The following is a 25,938-nucleotide window of genomic DNA, read 5'->3' as shown; positions in this document are numbered from 1 at the left end:
CTTCCATGCTTCATAAGACTTTGCCATAGCTTCAGTAAGTTCCATGGAGTTATTAGCCATCTGTACTTCACCATAATAACTTTCAAAACTAGCTCTGTCTGAACTTGTGAAACAAAGGACTATACGATTCTCTGGGAGAAGAATTATTTGGGAGATTTCTTTTAAAATTATGAAGTTTTAAAATTTTACTTTCTCAGATAAGACTTATTACTAGGACTTATAACATTGTTATTCTTTTCAAAAACTTGAAATGCCAAGCACCCAAGTTTAATTTGCTTTGGATGATTGATTTTAGTCAATTGTTACAGTGATATTTCAGACTAAATTCGAACCCGAAAATCAAAAGCAACTATTGGCAGTGTTGATACTCCTAAACAATGTAAAATCTGGTCATCAGTTGGTAGATTAGAGAATAATTGTTACTATTTATCTTGCATGATAATTTTTCTGGTGATCATTATTCATATAATTATGAATCCATTTGTTAAAATTGTTAATATCATATTTGTTAGTTAAAAAACAGCTTTAGCAAAATAAGCCTCTAAAAAAAAAAAAAGATTTACAGTTGGGTTTTACAACTTTAAATTTAACCCATTAAAAACACCTTAAAATAGACCTCCACAAAAATGTTGTTTACTACTTGACTATGTTCACTGCCCTGTGTTTGATTTATGAACCAATATTAAAAATACTTTCCATTTTTGAGGTTTCTGTATTTTGAACTATTTTGTTTTGATTTTTCTCTACATTGAAACAATTCTGGGAAATAGATTTGTTCAGGATCATAGGGCAATTTAAAGAGAAAAGATGAAACTTTCAAGGCATGCTTTAATCTGTAAAGGAATACATTGCCTATTACATATGTTTTATTAAGTTTTGAGAGGAATGCTCAGGGATTTTTAAAAAACTGGTCTTATTTAGTCTACTGTTCAAATGGAAACAGTGATCCAAGTCACACTTAAGTATATGGAGGTCATACTATTTTGTTTCTTTTTAAACTGTCATGTATATTTATGAAAAATAGTCCTATTCGTTATGACTTGGTGATAAAAAAGAATCATCCAATTACAAATATTATTTTGGTCATTCATTCATCGTGCATCAGTTATCATGGGTGACTTTAATCTATATATAAATTGGGCCAACCAAATTGTTAACAGCGCTGAGGAGGAGGATTTCCTGGAATGTATACGGGATGGTTTTTTAAATCAATATGTAGAAGAAACGACTAGAGGACAGGCCATCCTAGACTGGGTATTGTGTAATGAGGAAGGATTAGTTAGCAATCTTGTTGTACAAAACCCCTTGGGCAACAGTGACCATAATATGGTGGAATTCTGCATTAGGATGTAAAGTGACACGGTTAATTCAGAGACTAGGGTCCTGAACTTAAAAAAAGGAGACTTTGAAGGTATGAAACGCGAATTGGCTAGGATAGACTGGCAAATTATACTTAAAGGGTTGATGGTGGAAATACAATGGCAAAGATTTAAAGACCGTATGGATGAACTCCACAAATTGTTCTTCCCTGTCTGGCGAAAAAATAAAACGGGGAAGGCGGCTCAACTGTGGCTAATGAGGGAAATTAACAATAGTGCTAAATCCAAGGAAAAGGCACATAAATTGGCCAGAGGAAGCAGCAAACTGGAGGACTGGGAGAAATTTAGAACTCAACAGAAGAGGGGTTAATTAACCCCTTAATTAAAGAGGTTAATTAAGAAGGGGAAAAAAGAGCATGAAAGAAAGCTTGCGGGGAATATAAAAACTGACTAAAAACGTCTTTAGATATGTAAAAAGGAAAATATTAGTGAAGACAAATGTACGTCCCTTACAATCAGAGACAGGTGAATTTATAATGGGAAACAAGGAAATGGTAGAACAGTTAAACAAGTACTTTGATTCTGTCTTCACTAAGGAAGACACAAACGATCACCCAGAAATTCTAGGGGACCGCGGATCTAGTGGGAGGGAGGAACTGAAGGGAATCCACATTAGTCAGGAAATGGTGTTCGGTAAACTGTTGGGACTGAAGGCAGATAAATCCCCAGGGCCTGATGGTCTGCATCCCAGAGTACTCAAGGAGGTGGCTCTAGAAATCATGGATGCATTGGTGATCATTTTCCAATGTTCTCTCGACTCTGGATCAGTTCCTGTGGACTGGAGGGTAGCCAATGTAACCCCACTTTTCAAGATAGGAGGGAGAGAGAAAACGGGGAATTATAGACTAGTTAGCCTTACATCAGTAGTGGGGAAGATGCTTAAGTCAATTGTTAAAGATGTTATAGCAGCGCATTTGGAAAGCAGTGACAGGATCGGTCAAAGTCAGCATGGATTTATGAAGGGGAAATCATGTTTGACTAATCATCTGGAATTTTTTGAGGGTGTAACAAGTAGAATGGATAAGAGAGAGCCAGTGGATGTAGTGCATCTGGACTTTCAAAAAGCCTTTGACAAGGTACCACACAAGAGATTAGTGCAAAATTAGAGCACATGGTATTGGGGGTAGGTATAGACATGGTTAGGAAACTAGTTGGCACACAGGAAGCAAAGGGTAGGAATTAATGGGTCCTTTTCAGACTGGCAGGGTTTTGTGTTCAATTTTTCCACCCACATTTATGTTATCTATTACATTGGTGCAGTTCAAGATCATCTTAAAAATCCACTATCCTGCAAGTTGGTATTATCTAAATCACTCCATGTGAGTTTGTAATTTGATTGCAAACAGTGGTAAGCACAGGCAGTTCTATCTGGACTGCAATTTTTTGGCCCAATAACATTGTTCACTTTTTCCACTGGTAAGATCAGCATTTAATACCCATCCCTTTTACCCTGAAGATGGTGGTGAAACACCACTTACAACTGCTGCCGGATATTAGTTTAGTTTATTGTCATGTGTAGCGAGTGAAAAGGATTTGTTGCATGCTAATTGTTAGAGGAATGACAAGGCATGATAACAATCGAGCCATCCACAGTGATAAGGAGAGTAACGTTTAGTGCACAATAACGTTCAGTGCAAGAATATCTAGGGTTTAGAATGGAGGAAGTTACCTTTTTAAAGTGGTAAATGGGTGCTCATCAAGCATATAGCCATGCCTTTGATTTTGTCACTTATTTTGTTGCAGATCCACTATTTCAGACATGTGGAGCATTTCCACCACTATCATGAAGCGACTTTTAAATGGTGAATGAGATTTGGGAGTTAGAAGCTGAGTTACTTTGCACAGAAAATCCAGCCACTTATTTGCTCCTGTAGCCGCAGTATTTTTGTGGTTGGTCCAATTAAATTTTGATTGAGGATAGCCGCATGGTGGGAGACTTGACAATGGGAGTTAAATTTCCTCATGGTCGAATCAGTCATTGCCTGGCATTGTGTGACCCCAAATTATTTCCTTCCAAGCAACCCATGCGAGAAAGTTGAAACAAGAAACTGCAAATGCTTGTTTACAAAGAAAGACACAAAATGCTGGAGTAACTCAACAAGAGTTGGTAGCTTAATTGTTCACTGTAAATTGCCCCACGCATGTAGGGAAGTGGTAAGATTTGAGGTGATTTTGATGAAAACGTGGGGAGGATAAAAAGTTATTGATGGCTGAAGGACCTCTTTCTGTGTCTTTAAATCTATGGACTAAGTTATTCCAATTCTGCGCATTCACATTTTTTACTTGCAAATGGCTTAAGCAGAATGGTACAGCTTTTCATAAATGTGATCAGGTATTTTGCAGCTGCAGAATTGTGGATTTGGATTTGGATTTGGAAAAAATGTCTGCGATTCCATGTCTTTTTCCCTTAACACCTAACCCACAAACCTCACCCACCTACCCCCCAACAAATGTTCTGGTTCATAGTGTGAATTGTCTAATACATAGTGCCATAATTATTAATTAAATAATATTTAAAAGACCACTTTAATAAATAAGTGGGGTGGATGGAATGAAAAGTATACACCTTATATCATGATAATACAACTTAGGGATATGTAATAGATGAAATGAGGTAGTAAAACCACAATTTAATTGTAGATTACTGATATTTATTTAATTGCATCAGAAATTGGGCCCTCTAGGTTTGTTTGGTGCTTATTTATCATTTAGACTTTGTTTGGTGTTTGGGACCATGATGTGCTTGGGTTTTATTCATTGTCCATATTGCAAATCTTTCAATATAAGGTCATAAATAACGCGAGCAGAATTGGGCCATTTGGCCCATCAAGTCTACTTCAATCGGCAATTCAATCATGGCTGATCTATCTCTTCCTCCTAACCCTATTCTCTTGCCTTCTCCCCATAACCCTTGACACCCGTACTAATCAAGAATCTATCTATCTCTGCCTTAAAAATATCCATTGACTTGGCCTCCACAGTGTTCTGTGGCAAAGAATTCCACAGATTCACCCTCTGACTAAAGAAATTCCTCCTCATCTCTTTCTTAAAGAACGTCCTTTAATTCTGAGGCTATGACCTCTAGTCCTAGACTCTCCCACTAGTGGAAACATCATATGCAATATATGCAATGAGATTTGATGCAATAGAAAGGAGAATGATAAACTAATTTGCAACAGAAGGCAACTAATTGGTGAGAGATAGCTGGGTAATGAGAAAAAATAAGAAATAGTAAACATGCTAAAATAAAACACTAGGATGCTGGAAAATTTAAATAAAAAGAAAATAATGGAAATGCTTAGCAAGTAAAGGGCCTGACCCACTTAGGCAATTTTCTAGGCGACTGCTGGCGACTGTTATAGTCGTAGCAGGTCGCCGAAAAACCGGAGACTTGACCCCCCCTACGACGATGTCTATGACAAGCTACAACAACCTACCACCTAGTCGGCGTCAAGCTACAGCAAACTACCGACAACCGGCGACCCAATCGTTGCAACTTAGGACGTCCACCTACATCTACCTACAACCACGCAGGCGACAACCTACGACAACAGAAGTCAACCTACGTCTATCCGCAACAAGCTACGACCCTGTTGGCGACAACTGAAGACAATTCATGTCATTTTGGCCTTCGGTTTTGACGCCGGTACCTGTCGCTAGTTAACATAGGTTGACGTAGGGTTTCGCCAATGGAATTCACTGAAGTCAGCACCGGTGACGACCTACGTCACCTGGCGACAACCTACGACAGCACCTATGTCAGGAGACGTCAAGCTACAATCATTGGCGTCAAACCAACAGTCGCCAAAATTTTTTAAACATTTCAAAATCCAGCAGCGACCAGAAAAATGCTACGACTCTTTGGAGACTACTCACGACCATACAGGCGACACCCTGGCGACCACCTAGTCGCCTGTAGTCGCCTAAAAAATTGCCTAAGTGGGACAGGGGCTTGGCAGCATCAGTGGACAGAGAAACAAAGGCAATATTTCACATTGATGCCATTGCATCATAACTGGAAGGTCATAAATCTGAAAAAAATAACTCCACATCTCTCTCTACCTGACAGTTACTACGTGACCTCTAATTGATTTCAAATTGAGCCTTCACCACTAAAGACTAAGTTCTGGTGGACAGGAGATGTGCTGATAGTATTTTGGTAGCCCACTCTTTAGGTCTCAACCCGAAACGTCACCCGTTCCTTCTTTCCAGAGATGCTGCCTATCTCGCTGAGTTACTCCAGCTTTTTGTGTCTATGGTTTATTCCAGCATCTGCAGTTCCTTCCTACACTCTTTAGGTTGGTCTGATTGAACTATTATGCTATTATGTACAAGGCCTTGGGATACTTTGTTTCAAGACGATTGATAACAGTGTACATTTTTTTTTGTTGCAAGCTTAGCATCAGCATAGATAGGATGTAGACTGTTTTCAGGATAGCTGAAGTGAATTTGCGTGGCAGTTCGTAAGGACCACACTTCACAGCAAGATATTCCAGACATATTGTTTTCACTATCTTACCACACCTTCGTAAACATTGTGTTCTCTTGGTTTGGATGGTGATAGATGATTTATTTTGCAAGATGATCTGTGGAAAAATACTTGCTTTACTCCAGTAAATTTTGCTTGCTAAATTGTTCCACCTTCATTTTGTACATCTTTTTATCAGTTTTGTGAAAAGTCAAATATTTGAAGCGATAAAATTATGTTTAAATTGAAATCCTTAAAAGTAGAACAAAAATTAATTTAGGCTTTTCCCCCAAATTTATGGTTTTATCATATTGCTAAATGCATTTTTAAAAACATTTTGGCCCACATTGCTTTGAGAGACTGATCAGTAATATACAAGCCAGTACAGTATTCCAAACCAGTAGTATCACTTACTGAAAGCCTATTGCCTTTATTAAACAGACAACATGGCTCCACATTTGATAAATAAAGCTCTGCAGACTGAAATGTTCCAGAACGATATACAGTAAATCATTTGTCTGCCTTGTACCCACCCAGAAATAATACAATTTTCCTTTCCAACCAGCAGTCAATGCAATTCAATAGCTCAGTATTTATGGTAACAAAGCACAATTCATGCAAATAGAAAAAAGGCATCAAAAAAATAACTTGATGTTGTATTTAGTTATGTTAATTTACCCATCTTCTTGTATTATCTGCTCTTTTCCTATGGAAATGGTCATGAGAAAGGACTTGCAATGCCTGTTGTGACACAAGTGTACATCTTTATATCTTCTCTTTTAACAGTGGGCCCAACATGGTTTGGACACATATAATGCCCAGTTTAAAATTTGAAATTTTCTTAAGAGGAATTGAAAGCTCAAGATCATATCTGAGTGTGGAGTGAGGTTTATCCAATTTGCTCCAACCCTTGCATTCACTTCGGAAAGATCAGATGACTCGGCTGTGCTTCTTCCTGCATACAGATAGAAACCAAATAGTACAGCACCGGTTAAGTGGATGGCGAAGAGCTTCCGTACCTCCCTTTGCAACTGGATCTTTGACATCCTCATCGGTTGACCTTGATCAGTGTGAAATGGTAACAATCCTCCCTGACTACCAACACAGTTACACCTCAAGGCTGCATGTCTAGTCCCCTGTTCTACACTCTTTACATCCATGAATGTGTGGCTCCAATGCCATCTACAAATTTGCCGACAATACCACTGTTGTTGGCTGAATTACGAGTGGCGATGAGTCAGCATGCAGGAGAGAGGAAACTCAGCAAACTTACTAATCGTCCACTAAATATTATGCTTCGGCATTCTTGCTGATAAATCAATATCCCTGTTAATACTACTTGGCATAACTCCTTGTTCTTATAAAACATCCAGTTCATCACGAGCAGTAGCATGGGGAATCTGTTAGCATATTTGTTTAATAAAATGACATTTTAAGTTCTTTGGAATAATTGCACCATATTACATGTTGAGTAATATAAAGTGGTTCCTAAACCTATATGTTTAACTTTGGCTCTATGGTATATGTAGCTACAAAATGTAGCTTTTGTTCACTAAGAAGAAGACCGAATTTCCTTCATTAATTTTTCCCTATATGTATTTATCGTTAACAAAGTTCAGATGTAATTTGGGATTGAATGTTGTTTACCTTATTGAGCAACTCTGTAAATTTGAATAATGCTGATTTCCTCTTTCAGTATATTGTGTTACCTTAGAAAAATGTTTTTTCATTCAGATTAAATTGCGCACATTCCAGTATGAGTCAAATAAATACAAAAAGCTATTTTATTTTTCAAGGAGAACATGTGTTGAAGCTTCTTAAAGTAGAAAGGAAGGAAAGAAGCATAGTTTGAACATGATGTGCATCCCAGTCCTTGCCTCAGAATTGCTGATGTAGACGAACTTAGGAATTGGTGCCAGGATAATGCATTTGTGGAATTTCCATAATTCCTTCATGTTTTTGGCAAGTAAGGCATGGATCTCCTCACTCAAGAATGAGTGGATAGAAGATGAGACAACACGTTGCATGTGACTTGAGTTACGATTTGATCTGATCAGGATACTGTAAGAAAATAACTGAAGATGCTGGTACAAATCGAAGGTATTTATCACAAAATGCTGGAGTAACTCAGCAGGTCAGGCAGCATCTCAGGAGAGAAGGAATGGGTGACGTTTCGGGTCGAGACCCTTCTTCAGGATACTGATTGGTTCAAGGAAAGACACGAAATGTTGTAGTAACTCGGTGGGTCAGGAAACATCTCTGGAGAAAAGGAAATGGGTGACTTTTCGAGTCGAAATCCTCCTTCAGACTGAGAGTCACGGGAAAGGGAAACTAGAGGTATGAAAAGATATAGAACAAATCAGAGCTGGCCCAGGAAAGGTGGAGTATGTATCAGGTAGTATGACTGATCATAAAATGCATTTTTTGTGTCTCACAGAGCGGAGTTACCAATTCAATATCAAAGGTATTAATATCAATCAAAGGTATTAATCTCTGAATGTCTTTCATGCCACATGAAAGTTTGCGAGGTGGTGCAGGGGGAAAGGGATATTGTTGTAACTCCAGACAAACGAAAGTCACACATGAGGAATGTTTGCTATCTGAATCCTAGAGTAGTGTTCTTTCTAGCGCTGTCAATGAATCGCCATTAATACCTATGCATAATTTATATTGTCGCAAATTAACGGGTTAATTATACATAATGCATATGTCATCTGTACCGGTGGAACAATTACATTCTTATTTGTTGCAGCTTGACAAGCCCAATAACACACAAATATATGATAATCAATAATGCAACAAATTTATAACACTATTACTAGGTAACTATAATAGTTCAAAATAAAAGTCTGCAGTACACCAAAAACTCATCGCAGTGAAAATCATAGTTGCTGAGGTTATGCTTAGTGTTGTGCATGTTATAGTTCCTGGAAAATAAACTGTTTTTAAATCTGATCGTCACAGTTTTCAGGCTCCTATACCATCTTCCTGATACCAGTAGCAAAATGAGAGCATGGCCAAGGTGGTGTGGTTCTTTGAAGTTGCCTGCATTTTTGGCAGCACCTCTGAAAGATCCCTTTGATGGTGAGCAGGTCAGTAATGTTTACCACTCTCTGTATCCTCCTTTATTCCTGGGCATTGTTATCAAAGCAGGTCATTATGCAACCAGTCAATGTGCTCTCAACTACACTTCTGTTGAAGTTTGATAGAGTATTCAGTAGCATACTGTATCTCCTCACAGTTCTCAGGAAGTAGAGGCGTTGATGAGCTTTCTATGTGACTGCGTCAATGTGCTGGGTCCAGGACATATGAGATATGCATGACCAGGAACCTGCAGCTGTTGACGCTCTCCACTGCCATCCCGTCGATGAAGACAGGTTCTGTAGGCTGTTTTCCGCCTTGGCACATTCCAAACCTCAGATATCCAGCCTCCAATCGTGTACATCCACCCCCACCCTTACGTTACTTGGCCTCACCCCTCACCCTTTCTCCAAGCTCCTTGATAATCATCGCTTGCAAAATTTACTGAAAGCATTATTGTGCAAAGTTAACACTGAGCATTACCTAACTATTTGATAGTGGAATGCATGGGCGCTAATGGTGAAGCAAAATATATTGAGGATACAAGGGAGGGCAGGATCAAAGAAATGTGGAATTCTGAGAGTTAAAGAACTAGAGGAATTTGCAGGGACAGACAATCCCCCAGAAGGGTTTGAACACAATGCAGATTTTAAATGATAACTTTTTTGTAGGTAAAATGGTTTCAATTGAGCCATTCATAAATGCTGATATCCTATTGCAGCAAACTGACTCAGGGTGGTGGTGGAGAGAAACAAACTGCTGCACTTAGGGGGAAGGGGGAGCAATATACTGCTGAACCTCGATGCAGGTGAGGGTAGGTTTGATATAAGTAAGGAGGCGAGGGACAGTATTTATAAAGCTATTGGTGAAGAAAAGTTGATTGAAAATAATGGAATTGACAACAAAGGAAAATGGAAAGAAAGGTATTCAGATTGAGAGAAATGATATCGCCCTGCCACACAAGGGTTAATTTGAGGGATGATCAGCCATGATCACGATGAATGGCGGTGCTGGCTCGAAGGGCCGAATGGCCTACTCCTGGACCTATTGTCTATTGTCTATTATCTTCGGTTTCTCCCAAAGACATACAGGTTTGTAGATTAATTGGCTTGGTATAAATGTAATTGTCCCTAGTGTGTGTAGGATAGCATTAATGTGCAGGGATCGCTGGTCGGTGTGGACTTGGTGAGCCTAAGGGCCTGTTTCTGTGCTGTATCTCTAAACTAAACTAAAAGGGAAAATGATTCCAAAAAATTCTGGAGGTAGGGTTGTGTTATATATGTATTCAGGGTTCAAAATTAACTTGAGAAGTTATACCTGAGATGAAACTGGAATGTAATTTTGTTGTACGTGTGACCAAATATAAGATCCATCGCTGTTACAGCAAAGCATTGAATGTTCCTAAAAAAGATAAAATGTGCTCGACTAACTCAATGGTTGAGGCAACATCTCTGGAAACATGGAAGGTGGGGGGAGGGGGCGGGGGGGGGGGGGTTGGAGGAGCTATTTTGGGTCGGGACCCTTCTTCAGACTGCAGTTTGGGGGAGAAAGCTGGAAGAGCGGTGGGGGCAGGAGAAAGCCTGACAAGGGATAGGTATATACAGGTGAAGGTGATAGTTGGCGAAAGGCCAAAGATGAAAAGACAAAACGCTGAGGGAAGAAGAGAAGAGGCATGCAAGTAAAGGTGCTTCGTAAGAGTGTCGGGTTATGCGACGAAGGCAGGAGAATAGGGTTGAGAAGGAAAGATAGATCAAACGTGATTGAATGGCAGAGTAGTCTTGATGGCCAAATGGCCTAATTCTGCTTCTATAACTTACGAACTAATGAAATGTGAAGCCAGAGGAAGGGATGTAGGTGGCAGTGGATGAAGGGAAGGGGAGACGGGATTGTGGGAGAAACGGCGCATCTGTGTGAGATACAGGGAAGAGAGGGGGAAGGATGGGGTATTTGTTGGTGAGTTACTGAAAATTGGAAAATTCAGTGTGCATATTGTTGGGTTGTAAACTATGCAAGTGGAATGTGATGTACACTTCCTCCAGCTTGCACATGGCCTCACTCTGCCAATGTAAGAGGCCTAGGACAGAAAGATCAGTATGGGAATGGGAAGGGGAGTTAAAATGGTCAGCAATCGGGAGGTCAAGCAGGCTTGGCGGACCGAGTACAAATTTTTGGCTAAAAGGTCTCCTAGTCTACACTTGATCTCGCTGATGTAAAGGATGCTACATTGGGAGCACCAAATGCATTGGATGGAGTCATAGTATAATACAGTGTGGAAACAGGCCCTTCGGCCCAACATGCCCACAACGGCCAACATGTCCCACCTCCCAGCATTTAGTCCATATCCCTCCAAAGCTGTCCTATCCATGTACCTATCTAACTGCTTCTTAAATGTTGGGATAATCACTGCCTCAACTACCTCCTCTGGCAACTTGTTCCATACATCCACTACCCTTTGTGTGTAAAAGTTATCCCTCAGTTTTCTATTAAATCTTTTCTCCTTCACCTTAAACCTATGTCCTCTGGTCCTCGATTCACCTACTCTGGGCATGAGACTGTGCATCTACCGGATCTATTCCTCTCATGATATTATACACCTCTATAAGATCACCCCTCATCCTCCTGCGCTCCAAGGAATGGAGTCCCAGCCTACTCAAGCTCTGCCTATAGCTCAGACCCTCCAGTCCTGGCAGCATCATCGTAAATCTTCTCTGTACCCTTTCCAGCTGGACAACATATTTCCTACAATATGGTGCCAAGAACTGAACACAATACTCTAAATGTGGCCTCACCGTATACAACTTCAGCATGACCTCCCAACTTCTATACTCAATACTCTGGCTGATGAAGGCTAATGTGCCAAAAGCCTTTTTGACCACCCGATCTACCTGCGACTCCATCTTCAGGGAGTTATGCACCTGCACTGCTAGATGCCTATGCTCTACAACATTACCCAGAGCCCCACCATTCACTGTGTTGGTCCTGTCCATGTTAGACTTTCCAAATGCAACACCTCACATTTTTCTGTTTTAAATTCCATCAGCCATTCCTCAGCTCACTTGGCCAATTGATCAAGATCCTGCTGCAATTTTTCACATCCATCTTCACTATCTGCAAAACCACCCACTTTTATAACATCTGCAAACTTGCTAATCTTGCTGTGTATGTTCTCATCCAAATCATTGATATAGATGACAAACAGTAACGGGCCCAGCACCAAACCCTGAGGTACATCACTAGTCACAGGCCTCCAGTCCGAGAAGCAACCCTCTGCTTCCTTTCATGAAGCCAATTTGCTATCCATTCAGCTATCTTTTCTTGGATCCCATGCGATCTAACCTTCCAGAACAACCTACCACGAAGAACCTTGTTGAATGCTTTACTGAAGTCCATATATACAACATCTACAGCTCTGCCCTCATCGTGTGGTCAGAGGAGGTGCCTGGTTCAGTTGGAAGGGCTGCTGGGGTCCCAGGATGGATGGTAAGAGAGGAGGTGTAGGGGTGTGTTATATCTTCTGCTGTGGCAGGGGAAAGTTCCTGGAGAGGTGGTGGTTTGGGTAGGAAGGGATGATTGACCCAAAGAGTTGAGGTGTGAGAGGTCTCTGTGAAAAGCAGAAAAGGGTGGAGATGGGATTATGTGCCTGGTGATGGGATCACGTTGGAGGCTGCAGAAATGTTGGAAAATGACGTGTTGAATGCAGAGGTGAATGGGGTGAAATGTAAGGACCATATGATTTTTATCCTTGACATCTAACTCATCTCAACCTAACTATTTATGTCTTCCAGGGATACTGCTGAGTTACTCCAGTACTTTGTGTCTTTTTGTTGTAAACTGGCAGATGCAATCCAATGTGTCTATAGAATGTTCCCACACAGGAGAATGTTCTGCTCAAATTATTTTCCCTGTACACCTGCAACTTATTCTAGCTCAACTTCCCCATTGATTCTTTTGATGCACTACATCAAGGGGTAACCTGCCAGCACCTGGTTTCTTTGTGGGTACCCAGAGGAAACCCACACAGTCATAGGGCAATCATGCTTATTCCACACTGGTGGCAATGTGTTAGGATCAAAACCAGGTCCCTGGAAGGCCAAATGGCTTCCTTTTCAATCAATCAATGTTTATCAAATATGCATGCAAAGTTTATTGTTAATAAATTGTTGATGTCCTGTACATGAACATACAAAATTCAGGCAGGAGATTAAGGGGGAACATTGGCATATTTTCCATTGGACTTTATAATATCCAGTTGGTTTTCAAGGATCTTGTAATTGATGATGCCTTCCTGATCATCAAAAGCTTTTTGAAACAGTATGTTTTTTCTCAAGCTGAATTAAAGAAATTTCTTAGAAATCTGGTGTTCCTTAATAATTTTCTATGAAATATATATGGTATTGGATCAAATATATATATTCTAGTGAAAGCCTGTACTTTGTATTTCATTTTTCAGCTTCACTCAAAAATGTTATCACAAGGTTCTGATGGATTATTGTTTAGTTAATTCACATTAAAAGATTTCATTTTGAAAAATGCCAGAAATAAAATATTAATTTAAACAATTTAATGTTTATTTTCTGTAAATGAAGAGATCTTTAGTTCTGAGATGAGTATGACTGTAAGCATGGGAACTCAAGGAACTGCAAATGCTGGAAACTTGAGTAAAATGTACTCCCACCCCATGCAGGACACAGTCACTGCACTGAGTAGCTCCTTCAGTGACAGACTCTTTCACCCCAAGTGCATGAAGGAGAGATATAGGAGGTCCTTCCTTCCCGCTGCTGTGAGACTTCACAACCAGCACTGCTCCCAGCAGACGAGTCAACAATAACAGCTAAGAACACACAGAAACTGATGACAATTTATGTATCTTTTATTTATAATGAATGATCCCTTGCTCTCTTGTTATCCACTTTGCTGCTGTAACACTGTAAATTTCCCCGGTGTTGGACGAATAAAGGAATATATTATTATTATTATTATGTAAAGTGCTGGAGTAAATCAGTGGGTCAGACTGCACCAGTGGAGGGAATGGTGGACGATGTTTCAGATTGGCACCCTTGTTCAGATTGATGGTAATGGGGGGAGAAAGGGAGATGGGGACAGTTCAAAGCCTGGGGAGGGGGGGTGGGGGGGAAGGAAAGAGGACAGATGCAGTGGGAAAAAGGGCCATACAATTTGATCTTGACAAGTGCGAGGTTATGCTTTTTGTCAAATAGGGCCAGAACCATCTGCTTCCACCCATTGTCCCTACATTCAGCTTTATATTTCACTCTCTCTTCCTCTCTTATCTCACCCTTTTCTTCTCACCTCTAGTCTTTGTCACGGTCTTCGCCCTTCTGCTAATCACCCTTCCTCATCTGTATCTTCCAATCACTTGCCTGCTTTTGTCCACCCCTACCTCTTTACCAGCTTCCTGTTCTAGGGGTTGTAGGGTAACCAACTGTTGTAAGGTAACCAATAGTGAGGGCTAATAATTAGTGAATAAGGATGTGGATTGTGCGAAAGTGGTGGCAGGAAACCGTAGACGAAGCCTAACAGGACTCATTGATTATGCGTGTACCTATCATTGTAACAGAAATTTGGATCTACTGTTAACGAATTTAGACTTGTGGATAATCATCTCATTCTGTTTGCGACCTAATTAAGTCTTTCTGAGTTCCATTCTGTAATGAAGAATTGTTATGTTGTTAATCAGGTCTCTGCAAAATCTCGTCACTGTTATATCAAGTTTCTGAGTAATCTTTGTAGGGTACGTAGAACAATCCCTGTTCTGGGCGTGCACTGGCCCTATCCCCAAACTATATCTCCGTTAAATTGACGACTGCATCGGTGCTACCTCCTGCACCAATGCAGAACTCATGGACTTCATCAACTTCACCACCAATTTCCATCCTGCACTCAAATTTACATGGACCATCTCCGACACCTCCCTCCCCTTTCTTGATCTCACAGTCTCCATCACAGGAAATAGACTATTGACTGAGTGTATTACAAACCCACTGACTCCCACAACTAGCTCAACTACACTTTTCCCCACCCTGCTTCCTGCAAAGACTCCATCCCCGACTCCCAATTCCTCCGTCTATGCCACATCTGCGCCCAAGATGAGGTGTTCCTTACCAGGATATCCAAGATTTCCTCATTCTTTAGTGAACGGGTTTCCACTCACCCATCATAGATGAGGCCCTCACTCGTGTCTCCTCGGTACCCTGCAGCTCCGCCCTTGCTTCCCCCCCCCCTAGTCGCAACAGAGACAGAGTCCCCATAGTCCTTACCTTTTACCCCTTCAGCGATCGCAAACAACAAATAATCCTCTACAATTTTTGCCACCTCCAACGGCATCCCAACACTAATCACATCTTTCCACCTCCACCTCTTTCCGTCTTCCACAGAGACTGTTCCCTCCGCAACTCCCTGGACAACTCTTCCCTCTCACCCAAACCACCCCATCCCCAGGTACCTTCCCCTGCAACTGCAGAAGATTCAACACCTGTCCCTATACCTCCTCCCTCACTTCTGTCCAGGGACCCCGACTGTCCTTTCAGGTTAGGCAGCGGTTCACTTGTACCTCCTCCAACCTCATCTACTGTATCTTATGTTCAGATGTGGACTCGTACATCGGCGAGACCAAACATAGATTGGGCGATCGTTTCACTGAACACCTTCGCTCAGTCCACCTGAACGTACCTGATCTCCTGGTTGCTAAACACTTTAATTCTCCTTCCCATTCCCACACAGACCTTTTTGTCCTAGATCTCCTCCATTGTCAGAGTGAGGCTAAATGCAAATTGGAGGAACAACATCTCATATTTCGCTTGGGCAGCTTACAGCCCAGTGGTATGAATATTGATTTCTCTAACTTCAGGTAGCCCCAGCATTTTCTCTCTATCCCTCCCCCACCAAAGCCGCACTAGCTTCTCGTTTTCACCCAACAAACAGCTATGACCTGTTTCCTTTATCATCGTAACTTTTTTGCGCATCTCTAATTCATTCTCTCTACATCATCGTCTATATTTATAAGAAGCATCGGAAGGGTAGATATTCAAATGGTAGGGGAATCTGTTTACTTTGAAAGAAAGCGGATTTAAGGGGAAAGTATTTTATGCAGAGAATGGTCGATATCTGGAACTCGCTACCAGATGAGGTGGAATCAGACATGATCACTATGTATTAGAGACATTAAGACAGGAGTTCACATAGGCACAAAAAGATACAGACCTAATGCTGGAAAATGGCATTTGTATAGTGGCAAATAGGTTAGTATGTACTTTGTGGGTCAAAGACCTGGTTCTGTGCTGGTCTCTGATTCCATTAAGATACTTGCTGGGATTTGTCAGTGGTCTCCATGGCGTGACATCTCGACTTTGATATACTGCTTTAATCAGTGTTTCTAATATCCTGTTCTAAGCAGGATATGTAATAATACGAGAAATTGAAACAAAAGAGACTAGTCTAAATATTAGCAATTAATACTGCAAAGGTAGAAACAAAATCTACAATAGGTTTTAAGAAGTTGCATGATGCAGAAATTTAATTCCAGAGCGGAACCAAGTAAATACTTCCTTTGGTGTAACTTCAGACCTAGTGCGTTATCTGTTTACAGTTCTATGATTCTATAGATTTTATCAGACTTGCATATCGGAGTAAAAATTACATTCTAAAGATTGTAGTTGTTGAAGAGTTCGTTAACTGGTAAATGAGATAGACATGGGTGAAGTGATAAGTAAAGTATTTTTCAATGGGACACAAAAAACAAGGGAGTATTTGCAAATGCCAGTAAAAAAAATCTGTCCTGACTAGCACACACCTTCAGTTTAGGCCTGTGTTTCCAGTGGCTGAAAATAATCATTTGATGTAAAGGAAGTGGCTGTGGCTGGTGAGCATGTTTGGTTTCTTCCTCTTTCTCAGCATCTGCTGTGATGATATGGTCATTGCTTTGCGTGGGAAATAATTTAGCAGACAGCCGAAGGGAAAGCTGTGAGGAGGAAATGTTAATATCGAAACCTGTCCCAATTTAAGTGGGTTTCAAAAAAAAGCCACAGTAGAAGTGCGCCATCAACTGTTACATCATCATGTGGCCATTTGGATGGAATGATGTTCTACCTGATATTAATTTGCTAAGGCAAGTGAATATAAATGGCACAACATGGTGAATCCACTGCTGAAAATGTTTTACAAAACATTGGTTTCCCGACTGATGTGTAAGCTACTTGAGGACGTGAAAATAACTTTGGGCTGCTTTGAATATTAGCAATGATTATTGACCAGTTTGTAGATTTTTACATCCTGTTAATCTTTTAGTCAAATTTGTGTTATTGGCTTATGAAGTGAATAAATTTCCAACTTGCTATATTAACCAACTTCCAACTTGGTAACAATCAGCAGTATTTTTTAATTCAAACCCAGTGCTTAATTGTCAGCTAATAGGCACTGCTGCCAGTCGGTGTGTGAAGGTATCATATTAGGCAGGAGAGGAGCATTCTATTTCACAAAGTTGACTGCTATTCATTTGAGTAATAGAAGTTTGGAGTTTTTTTTTAAAGCAAAATATGAATTCTGAAGATTCTATTCTGAAAGGTATGATTTGAACTCCTTTCCCATTCACATAAACATATTTCAGCTTGATTCTGCAATATTCATTAATCATTACATAAAAGCACAACATTACATAAAAGCACAACAATTTAGTTTTTTAGCCATGTGGAATGGTTTTAATTTTTAAGGTATTAATGGAGTGAGTTTTTCCAGAAACAATATGTTAAGTAATTTCTTCTTTTTTGCTTTGTAGGTATGCCCTTGGGGATGCCCACCGACCTCTCCAGGAGACTGCAGTTTTGATTGAAGATATTGTGCATTCTCAATTGATTAACTTGGTAAGGAAGACCAGAATTTACAATATTGGGATGTGCAAATTAGATTTTGCATACCTTAAACAAAGCAAAGCCAGCTCTTCAGCACACTCATGATTTGTGTTGCAGGTTTCTGTTCACAAATCTTACAAAACTATTTGAAAGAAATTCAAATAGCGAGATATAGGGTAATGCAGTGAGTGTTCCATAAAAGATTTTCAGAACATCATTGATAAACAAAGTGTTTGTTGGAAGACTTGATTTGATGTAAAGGGGGGCATCATGAGTTGAAATTTGGCTAAACAATAAAGAAACAGTGTAAGAGTTAAATTGGCAGCAAGTGGTTTGGTACATATATATGTGCTAGGATCACTATTCCATTTTAACCTTACATGCATCTCAACAGCTGGAAATGCAGTGTTTAAATGTACCAGTGTTATCAAATTAAGATATAGTGTGGTCATCTTTTTTAAAGAGCATTCAAATACATTTATTGAAGTAATGTTAAGTTATATTTTAGGATTGTTTTCCAATATAATTTGTTTCAGGTTAAATGAATTTTTTTTTAACAAAAATAAATCACTTTATAAATGCAATTTCTTTGCTTTGTTAAAATGAATAAATAAATATGGTTTATTTAAGAATAAACATTTTCTTAAGTTTTATGACTGAGCTACTGGAAACAAAACTGGCAACCGGCGACATCTATCTGAAGGCCTTTTTTGTGCAGGATGCCGTGCCCAAACTTGCAAGTTGTATTTTGAACATAGAACAGTCCTATACAAGATGGGCACTTTGTCCCATGATGTCTGTGCTGACCTGATAAGTGGAAGTATTAAGTGCACACCTAAGCTGCGACAAACCTTTAAAATATTGGTTCAGCCGTGACTGCAGCATTTAACCCAGTTCTGATTACTGCACTTCGGTCTTGGAAAGATTGTAATAAAGTGTCTAAAGAAGGGTCCTAACTGGAAATGTTAGCTGTCCATTTCCCTCCACAAATGCTGCCTGACCCACTCATATCCTCCAACAGTTTTTTTTTTGCACAGGATTCCAGCATTTGCAGTCTCTTGTGCCTTCATTTGCTCGAAAGATAAACAAATGTTCCCAGGATAGGTTTATGGGGGAAGACTGGAGAAGCTGAGATTATTCATACTATGGCAGAGAAGGTTGAGAATGCACATGATGGAGGTATCCAAAGTCATGACGCAGCCATACACTGTCGAAGAAATGTTCTCATTTGTTTAAGGGTCAAGTGCCACTGGCAACGGATTTGGAATTATTAGCAAACAATTGAAGATATGTGTAAAATCTTCTTTACCCAGTAAGTGGTTCACTTTTTTTCCCCATACCTTTCCCCACTCTCACATGCTCTCGGTTCCCTTTTTGCTCTGTGGTGCTCCCTCTTAATGTGCTGTATTTTCTTCTCTTATCCTTTCTTTCCCTTCTTTCTCTCCATCTCTCTTGCACACACACATTCACTCCCTCGCACTGCCGTTCTCTCCATGCGTCCAGTCCCTCAAGCATGCCCACGCAAAACATCTTTCCCAACACCATCCCCCAAATTCTAAAGAGCCTGCTGCCTTTGTAGTTACTGATATTACAGAAAATTGTCATAACTGAATAACTGGTTATGAAATGGTTGATTGAATTTGTTTACTCTTGTGTTATTGACCAGTATTAACAATATCGGACTTTGATTTGAAATGTTGTCACTTACTTCAGTTTTATGTGTATTTGCTGTCATGATATAATGAATTATTGATGAAAGAGCCTTTTACCTGCAATCTATTCATAAGTACAAGTACTGAATCCTGGACAGATTTTGGCTTGTTTCAGTTATTTTTGTTTTTTTGATCTTTACTAAAATTTGTTTTGTTTTTTGCTTTTATTCATATTTTTATCTATTTTTTTATTTTCCACCTCCAGCTGTACTTTCACTGCTTGATGTATTTATTGGCATATTGTCTTGGCTTTGGATCGTAAAGTAAAACTTTCCTGCCTGACCACTGGTGCCAGGTACATTTTTTTCCCCCTTCCGCCACAAACAGTCAGCAATACAAATTATTTCACAAGTGAGTCAGATGACTTGAGCATAGTAGGTGACTGGGTTCACTTCATCCTTCAAATATTTCTTGTGCATATCAGTACCGTTGCCCGACCTAATGAACTTCATAAAGTCATAGCCTCACGCCATGGAAATAGACATTTTGGCCAACTGTGTTTTTGACAATCATCGGCTTTATGTGAATCATTCTTGCCTATGTTAATTTCGTATGCCTCCACCACCTCCTCTAGCAGTTCGTTCCAGATATTAATTATTCTTCATGTAAAAAAAATCCTATCAGATCCCTTTTAATCCAACCTTAAATGTATGCCCTCTAGTTTTAGACTGCTTCATAATGGAAACATTTGATTGTCTGTCGCTGTCCAATTCCTCCTCATAACTCAAGCCCTCCAATCCAAGCAATATGCTTATACATCTTTTCTGCACCCTCTCTAGCTTAATCACATCTTTCCTGCAGTATGGCGACCAGAACTGCACACAATACACCAAGTATGGTCTATCAAACATATTGTACAAGAACAGGATTTTATTATTTTAATCGTGGATGTTTTGATACATATTGGGGATAATTTGAGCTCAATATGTGCACATCTTTCAGTCCTCAGAGATTCAACTTGCTTGAAGGAAGCAGTAATGAAATTCAGCATCAGGTTTTGCAGGGCCTTTGCAAAAGAGGTGGTGATTTTCCAGACATTTATTGGTGCTCAGTGAGATCTAAACAAGTTAAATGAATAGATAATATAATGAACGTTAAGTATAAGATGAATCACGTTGAATCAACAACAGTTATATGGTGATTAACTTTTTTATGCCTGTTCTTGTCCTGTGACAGATTCTGGTCTTACACCCGCCGCATCTTATTGATTCGAATATATTTGGAATATTTATATATTCAGAATCGAGGTATCGAGGAATTAATTAAAGTTGTTTTACTTTATTGAATTGAATCTAGGATTACTTTCTGACTTATTTGTGTCAGTGGAGAATTGACAGAACTGTTATTTTCCCCTTGGGTGTGATTATTAAGATAGGATATAATCTAGGTATTGAAAACAGAAAGCCAATTATTTTGGTTAAATTATGATCACCAAAAAGGGGGAGGGGAGGAAATTATCAAGAATGATCAAATAAAAATGAGTTAGTTACCACAGAGAGCAAATATGTACAAAACCCTTCACTGGATAACCAGTGAATATTTTGATTTGATAGGATGCCAAATGGACATCAGAAAATTGGATCAATTAGATAAAATAGATATACAGATTAATCATTTTACGTTATCCAATTATTACAGGAAAGCTTGATTCTGAGATGATCGTTTCCCAAATTTATTTTATTTTTGGATAACAATTAAGGATATTAATAGTAGATTAATAAGGACGAGTCTTTGCTTGCTCTGCAGATTACCAGTAATGATCTGTTCCATGTTTTTTTTTTCTTGGCACATAATGTTGATGTTCATGTGATAGTTTTAGAATTCAAATTGTGGTTAGAAATCAGCTGGAATCAAATATCTAATTTTATTATCACTATTTTTGACCCCCCCAACTAACTTAAAAATATGTCTAAACTTGTTGCTCAAAATGCTGGTTTACATTTCATTCTCAGATGTTACTGCAGAACATTTATAATCAAACGTTCTAAATCTCTAAAGAAACATTGCAACAATGAAAATACTGTATGGTAAAATTTAAACCTGTTTAGTAAGGAAAACATATTTGCATAAAATAGACAATAGACAATAGACAATAGGTGCAGGAGTAGGCCATTCAGCCCTTCGAGCCAGCACCGCCATTCAATGCGATCATGGCTGATCACTCTCAATCAGTACCCCGTTCCTGCCTTCTCCCCATACCCCCTCACTCCGCTATCCTTAAGAGCTCTATCCAGCTCTCTCTTGAAAGCATCCAACGAACTGGCCTCCACTGCCTTCTGAGGCAGAGAATTCCACACCTTCACCACCCTCTGACTGAAAAAGTTCTTCCTCATCTCCGTTCTAAATGGCCTACCCCTTATTCTCAAACTGTGGCCCCTTGTTCTGGACTCCCCCAACATTGGGAACATGTTATCTGCCTCTAATGTGTCCAATCCCCTAATTATCTTATATGTTTCAATAAGATCCCCCCTCATCCTTCTAAATTCCAGTGTATACAAGCCCAATCGCTCCAGCCTTTCAACATACGACAGTCCCACCATTCCGGGAATTAACCTAGTGAACCTACGCTGCACGCCCTCCATAGCAAGAATATCCTTCCTCAAATTTGGAGACCAAAACTGCACACAGTACTCCAGGTGCGGTCTCACCAGGGCCCGGTACAACTGTAGAAGGACCTCTTTGTTCCTATACTCAACTCCTCTTGTTACGAAGGCCAATTGGCTTTCTTCACTGCCTGCTGTACCTGCATGCTTCCTTTCATTGACTGATGCACTAGGACACCCAGATCTCGTTGAACTCCCCCTCCTCCTAACTAGGAAGGGAAATGTTTAATTAAATAAACTGTTTACATTATCCATCAGGAATTTTAGTAAATACATGTGGAAAAGACATCAACAGCTTAATCTAAAACAAATAATTGATTCTATGATTTTTAAGAACAGGAGAGAGTTCGGTTGGATGAAAAAATACATGAATTGTTTCAGTGCTGAACTCGTTGATCTCATCAACTTTTCCACTATCACTTGGACTATCTCTGACATCTCTTTCCCTTCCTCTATCTCTCTGTCTCCATCATAGGTGACAGACTATCGACTGATGTCCATTATAAACCTACCGATTCCCACAAAATCTCTCACAATACCTCCAACCACCCTGCCTCTTGCAAAGATGCCAATGCCTATTCTAAATTTCTCTGTCTCCGCCGCATCTGCTCCCAAGGTGAAGCTTTTCTCTCCAGGATAAGGGGAGAGAAATTGAGAGGATATCGATATCCTCTATCGATAGTAAACATGTTTTCCTTCCTGCTTTTGTAAATGGACCCCTCACCCGTACATGCTCTAGTTTTTGCTCTCCCACCAGATAGAACAAGAAAGAGTTTCCCTGATCCTTACCTTCCACCCCACTGACCTCCGCATCCAACACATCATTCTCCAACATTTCTGCCACCTCCACCACAATCCCACCAGCAGTTACATCTGACCGTGCACTCTCTCTACAATTCATTTGGATCACTCTTCCATTCCCACCCAAACCACCCCCTCCCCAGATACTTTCCCCTGCAACCCTAGCAAATGTAACTATACCTCCTCCTTCGCATCCACCCAAGCATTCCAGTAGCCCTTCCAAGTGAAACAGAGTTTCACATGCACTTCCTCTAACCTCATCTGCTTCATTCGATGCTCCCGATGTGGCCTCCTTTACATCAGTGAGACCAAACACAGTCTAGGCGACCATTTCACCAAACACGTGCTCGGTCCGCCTAGGTCTGCTGGATCTCTCCCTGGTTGCTAACCATTTTAACTCCCCTTCCCATTTTCATACTGATCTTTCTCACCTGGCAGCCACCATTGCCAGAGTGAGGCCACACATAAACTGAAAGAACGGCACCTCCTATTCCACTTCAACCCAATGGTATAAACATTGAATTCTCCTATTGTCAGTAACTCCCCAACCAACCCACCCACTTTCTCCCCCCCCCCCTCTTTATGTGCCCCATCCATATGTGCAGCCATTCTTCCCACTATCCTACCCCCCTTTCCCTTTCTCCACCACCCCTGTCCCATTCCACCCATATTCCTTCCTCTGACTTCACTTTACACTCCTCTTCTCTTCTTATCTTTCAGCCTTTTGTCTTAATTTCATCCCTGGTTTTTCTCCACACGTCTGTCCACCCATCACTTGGCAGGCTTTGTCCTACCCCCATCCATTTTGCCGCTTTCTCCCACCTACATTTAGTCTGAAAGACAATCCCTATTTGAAAAGCCACCCATCCATGTCTTCCTGAGATCTGCTTGACCTGCTGAGTCATTCCAGCACTTTGTGTGCTTTTTTAAAATGTTTAATATAATGTGAAGGTAACAAGAATTATTAAACTGTTTTGTCAATGTGAAGAGCACACGTAAATTGAGATCACAATCTTAAATTTATGTTAATAACATGACTTTTTTTGTCACACTGTAAATTGTGGATTATTTCTGTTATGAGGTTCCCCACCTGAATTAACTTTGTGTTACCAAAGACAGACCAGACTAAATGTCCATATTCAGGCAGAGCAAAATCCTCTGAGAAGAATTTGAGAAAGATCCAGTTGGGAAACTAAAAAAAAAGAACATAATTAGAGGCTATGTTGAAGCAGTATGGGCACCAAGGGTTGATGTTATGAAACAGAAAATCTGTAAATCTCTTGATTCATGCCAATAGTGGCATAGGGTTGATAAGGACTGAAAACTGGAATCGTGGCTCAAAGATTGGCACAGTAGAAATTGGCTCAATTCATGGGGAACTGGGGCAAATATTGGATGAGTGGGAATGGTATCACCATGCTGATGGCAGTGTCCCAGTGATATTAAAGAATGCAAATAATCTGGTGGGAGAAAAGATCTTAGCTCAGATATTTGGGAAGTAGAATCGGTTTTGGTAGAGGCAAGGGATAGAAAACATTGGTGGGAGTTGTATATAGGTCCTCAAATAGTAGTGATACAAGGTCAAGTCAAGTCAAGTCAAATTTATTTGTCACATACACATACACGATGTGCAGTGAAATGAAAGTGGCAATGCCTGCGGGTTGTGCACAAAAAGAATTACAGTTACAGCATATAAATAAAGTTAATAAGTTACTATTATTGTCGACAAAAATTTAGTCTCTGGGGTTATAAAAGTTGACAGTCCTGATGGCCTGTGGGAAGAAGCTCCGTCTCATCCTCTCCGTTTTCACAGCGTGACAGCGGAGGCGTTTGCCTGATCGTAGCATCTGGTACAGTCCGTTACTGGGGTGGCAGGGGTCCCTCATGATCTTGCTTGCTCTGGATCTGCACCTCCTGATGTATAGGTCCTGCAGGGGAACGAGTGTAGTTCCCATGGTGCGTTCTGCCGAACGCACTACTCTCTGCAGGGCTATCCTGTCCTGTCCAGAGCTGTTCCCAAACCAGACTGTAATGTTGCCGGACAGGATGCTCTCTACAGCCCCAGAGTAGAAGCAATGAAGGATCCTCTGAGACACTCTGAATTTCCTCAGTTGTCTAAGGTGGTAAAGGCGCTGCTTAGCCTTACCCACCAGTGCGGCAATGTGCGTTGCCCACGTCAGATCCTCTGCGATGCGGACTCCCAAGTATTTGAAACTGCTCACCCTATCCACAATAGACCCATTTATCTCCAGTGGCGTGTACGTCCTTGGATGTTTAGCCCTTCTGAAGTCCACAATCAGCTCCTTTGTTTTAGTGACATTCAAGAGGAGGCTATTGTCCTGACACCAGAGTGCCAGATCAGCCACCTCCTCCCGGTAGGCCTTCTCATCGTTGTTGGAGATCCGGCCCACCACCACAGTGTCATCAGCAAACTTGATGATGGAGTTTGAGCTGAACCTGGCCCCACAGTCATGTGTGTACAGGGAGTACAGTAGGGGGCTAAGGACGTAGCCCTGGGGGGATCCTATGTTCAGGGTGAGGGAGCTAGATGTGTGTTCCCCCATCCTGACCACCTGGGGCCTGGCAGTGAGAAAGTCCAGGACCCAGGCACACAGAGGGGTGCTAAGCCCCAGTTCCAGCAGCTTCTCAACCAGTCTGCTGGGGACTATTGTGTTGAATGCTGAACTAAAGTCAATGAACAGCATCCTCACATAGCCCCCCTGGCTGTCCAGATGAGAGAGAGCGGTGTGTAGAACCTGGGAGACTACGGGTGCTGCACTGTAAGGAGTTTGTACGTTCTCCCCGTGACCTGCGTGGGTTTTCTCCGAGATCTTCGGTTTCCTCCCACACTCCAAAGACGTACAGGTATGTAGGTTAATTGGCTGGGTAAATGTTAAAAAAAAAAAAATTGTCCCTAGTGGGTGTAGGATAGTGTTAATGTACGGGGATCACTGGGCGGCACGGACTTGGAGGGCCGAAAAGGCCTGTTTCAGGCTGTATATGATATGATATGATATGATATGAGACCGCATC

General features: G+C 40.6%; 1 protein-coding gene across 1 annotated transcript in view; it reads left to right on the top strand.

The window, feature by feature from the left end:
* supt3h (SPT3 homolog, SAGA and STAGA complex component) overlaps positions 1–25,938 on the top strand; it is a 320,444-nt gene that overhangs the window by 160,944 nt on the left and 133,562 nt on the right. Inside the window, exon 3 of the mRNA XM_078399478.1 lies at positions 17,717–17,801. Within this exon, the coding sequence (XP_078255604.1) occupies positions 17,717–17,801 (85 nt within the window). The remainder of the gene's footprint in view (positions 1–17,716; positions 17,802–25,938) is intronic.

The sequence above is a fragment of the Rhinoraja longicauda genome, chromosome 5, assembly GCF_053455715.1.
Source record: "Rhinoraja longicauda isolate Sanriku21f chromosome 5, sRhiLon1.1, whole genome shotgun sequence".
Classification (NCBI taxonomy): Eukaryota; Metazoa; Chordata; class Chondrichthyes; order Rajiformes; family Arhynchobatidae; genus Rhinoraja; species Rhinoraja longicauda.
This window is presented reverse-complemented; position numbering and strand designations above follow the sequence as displayed.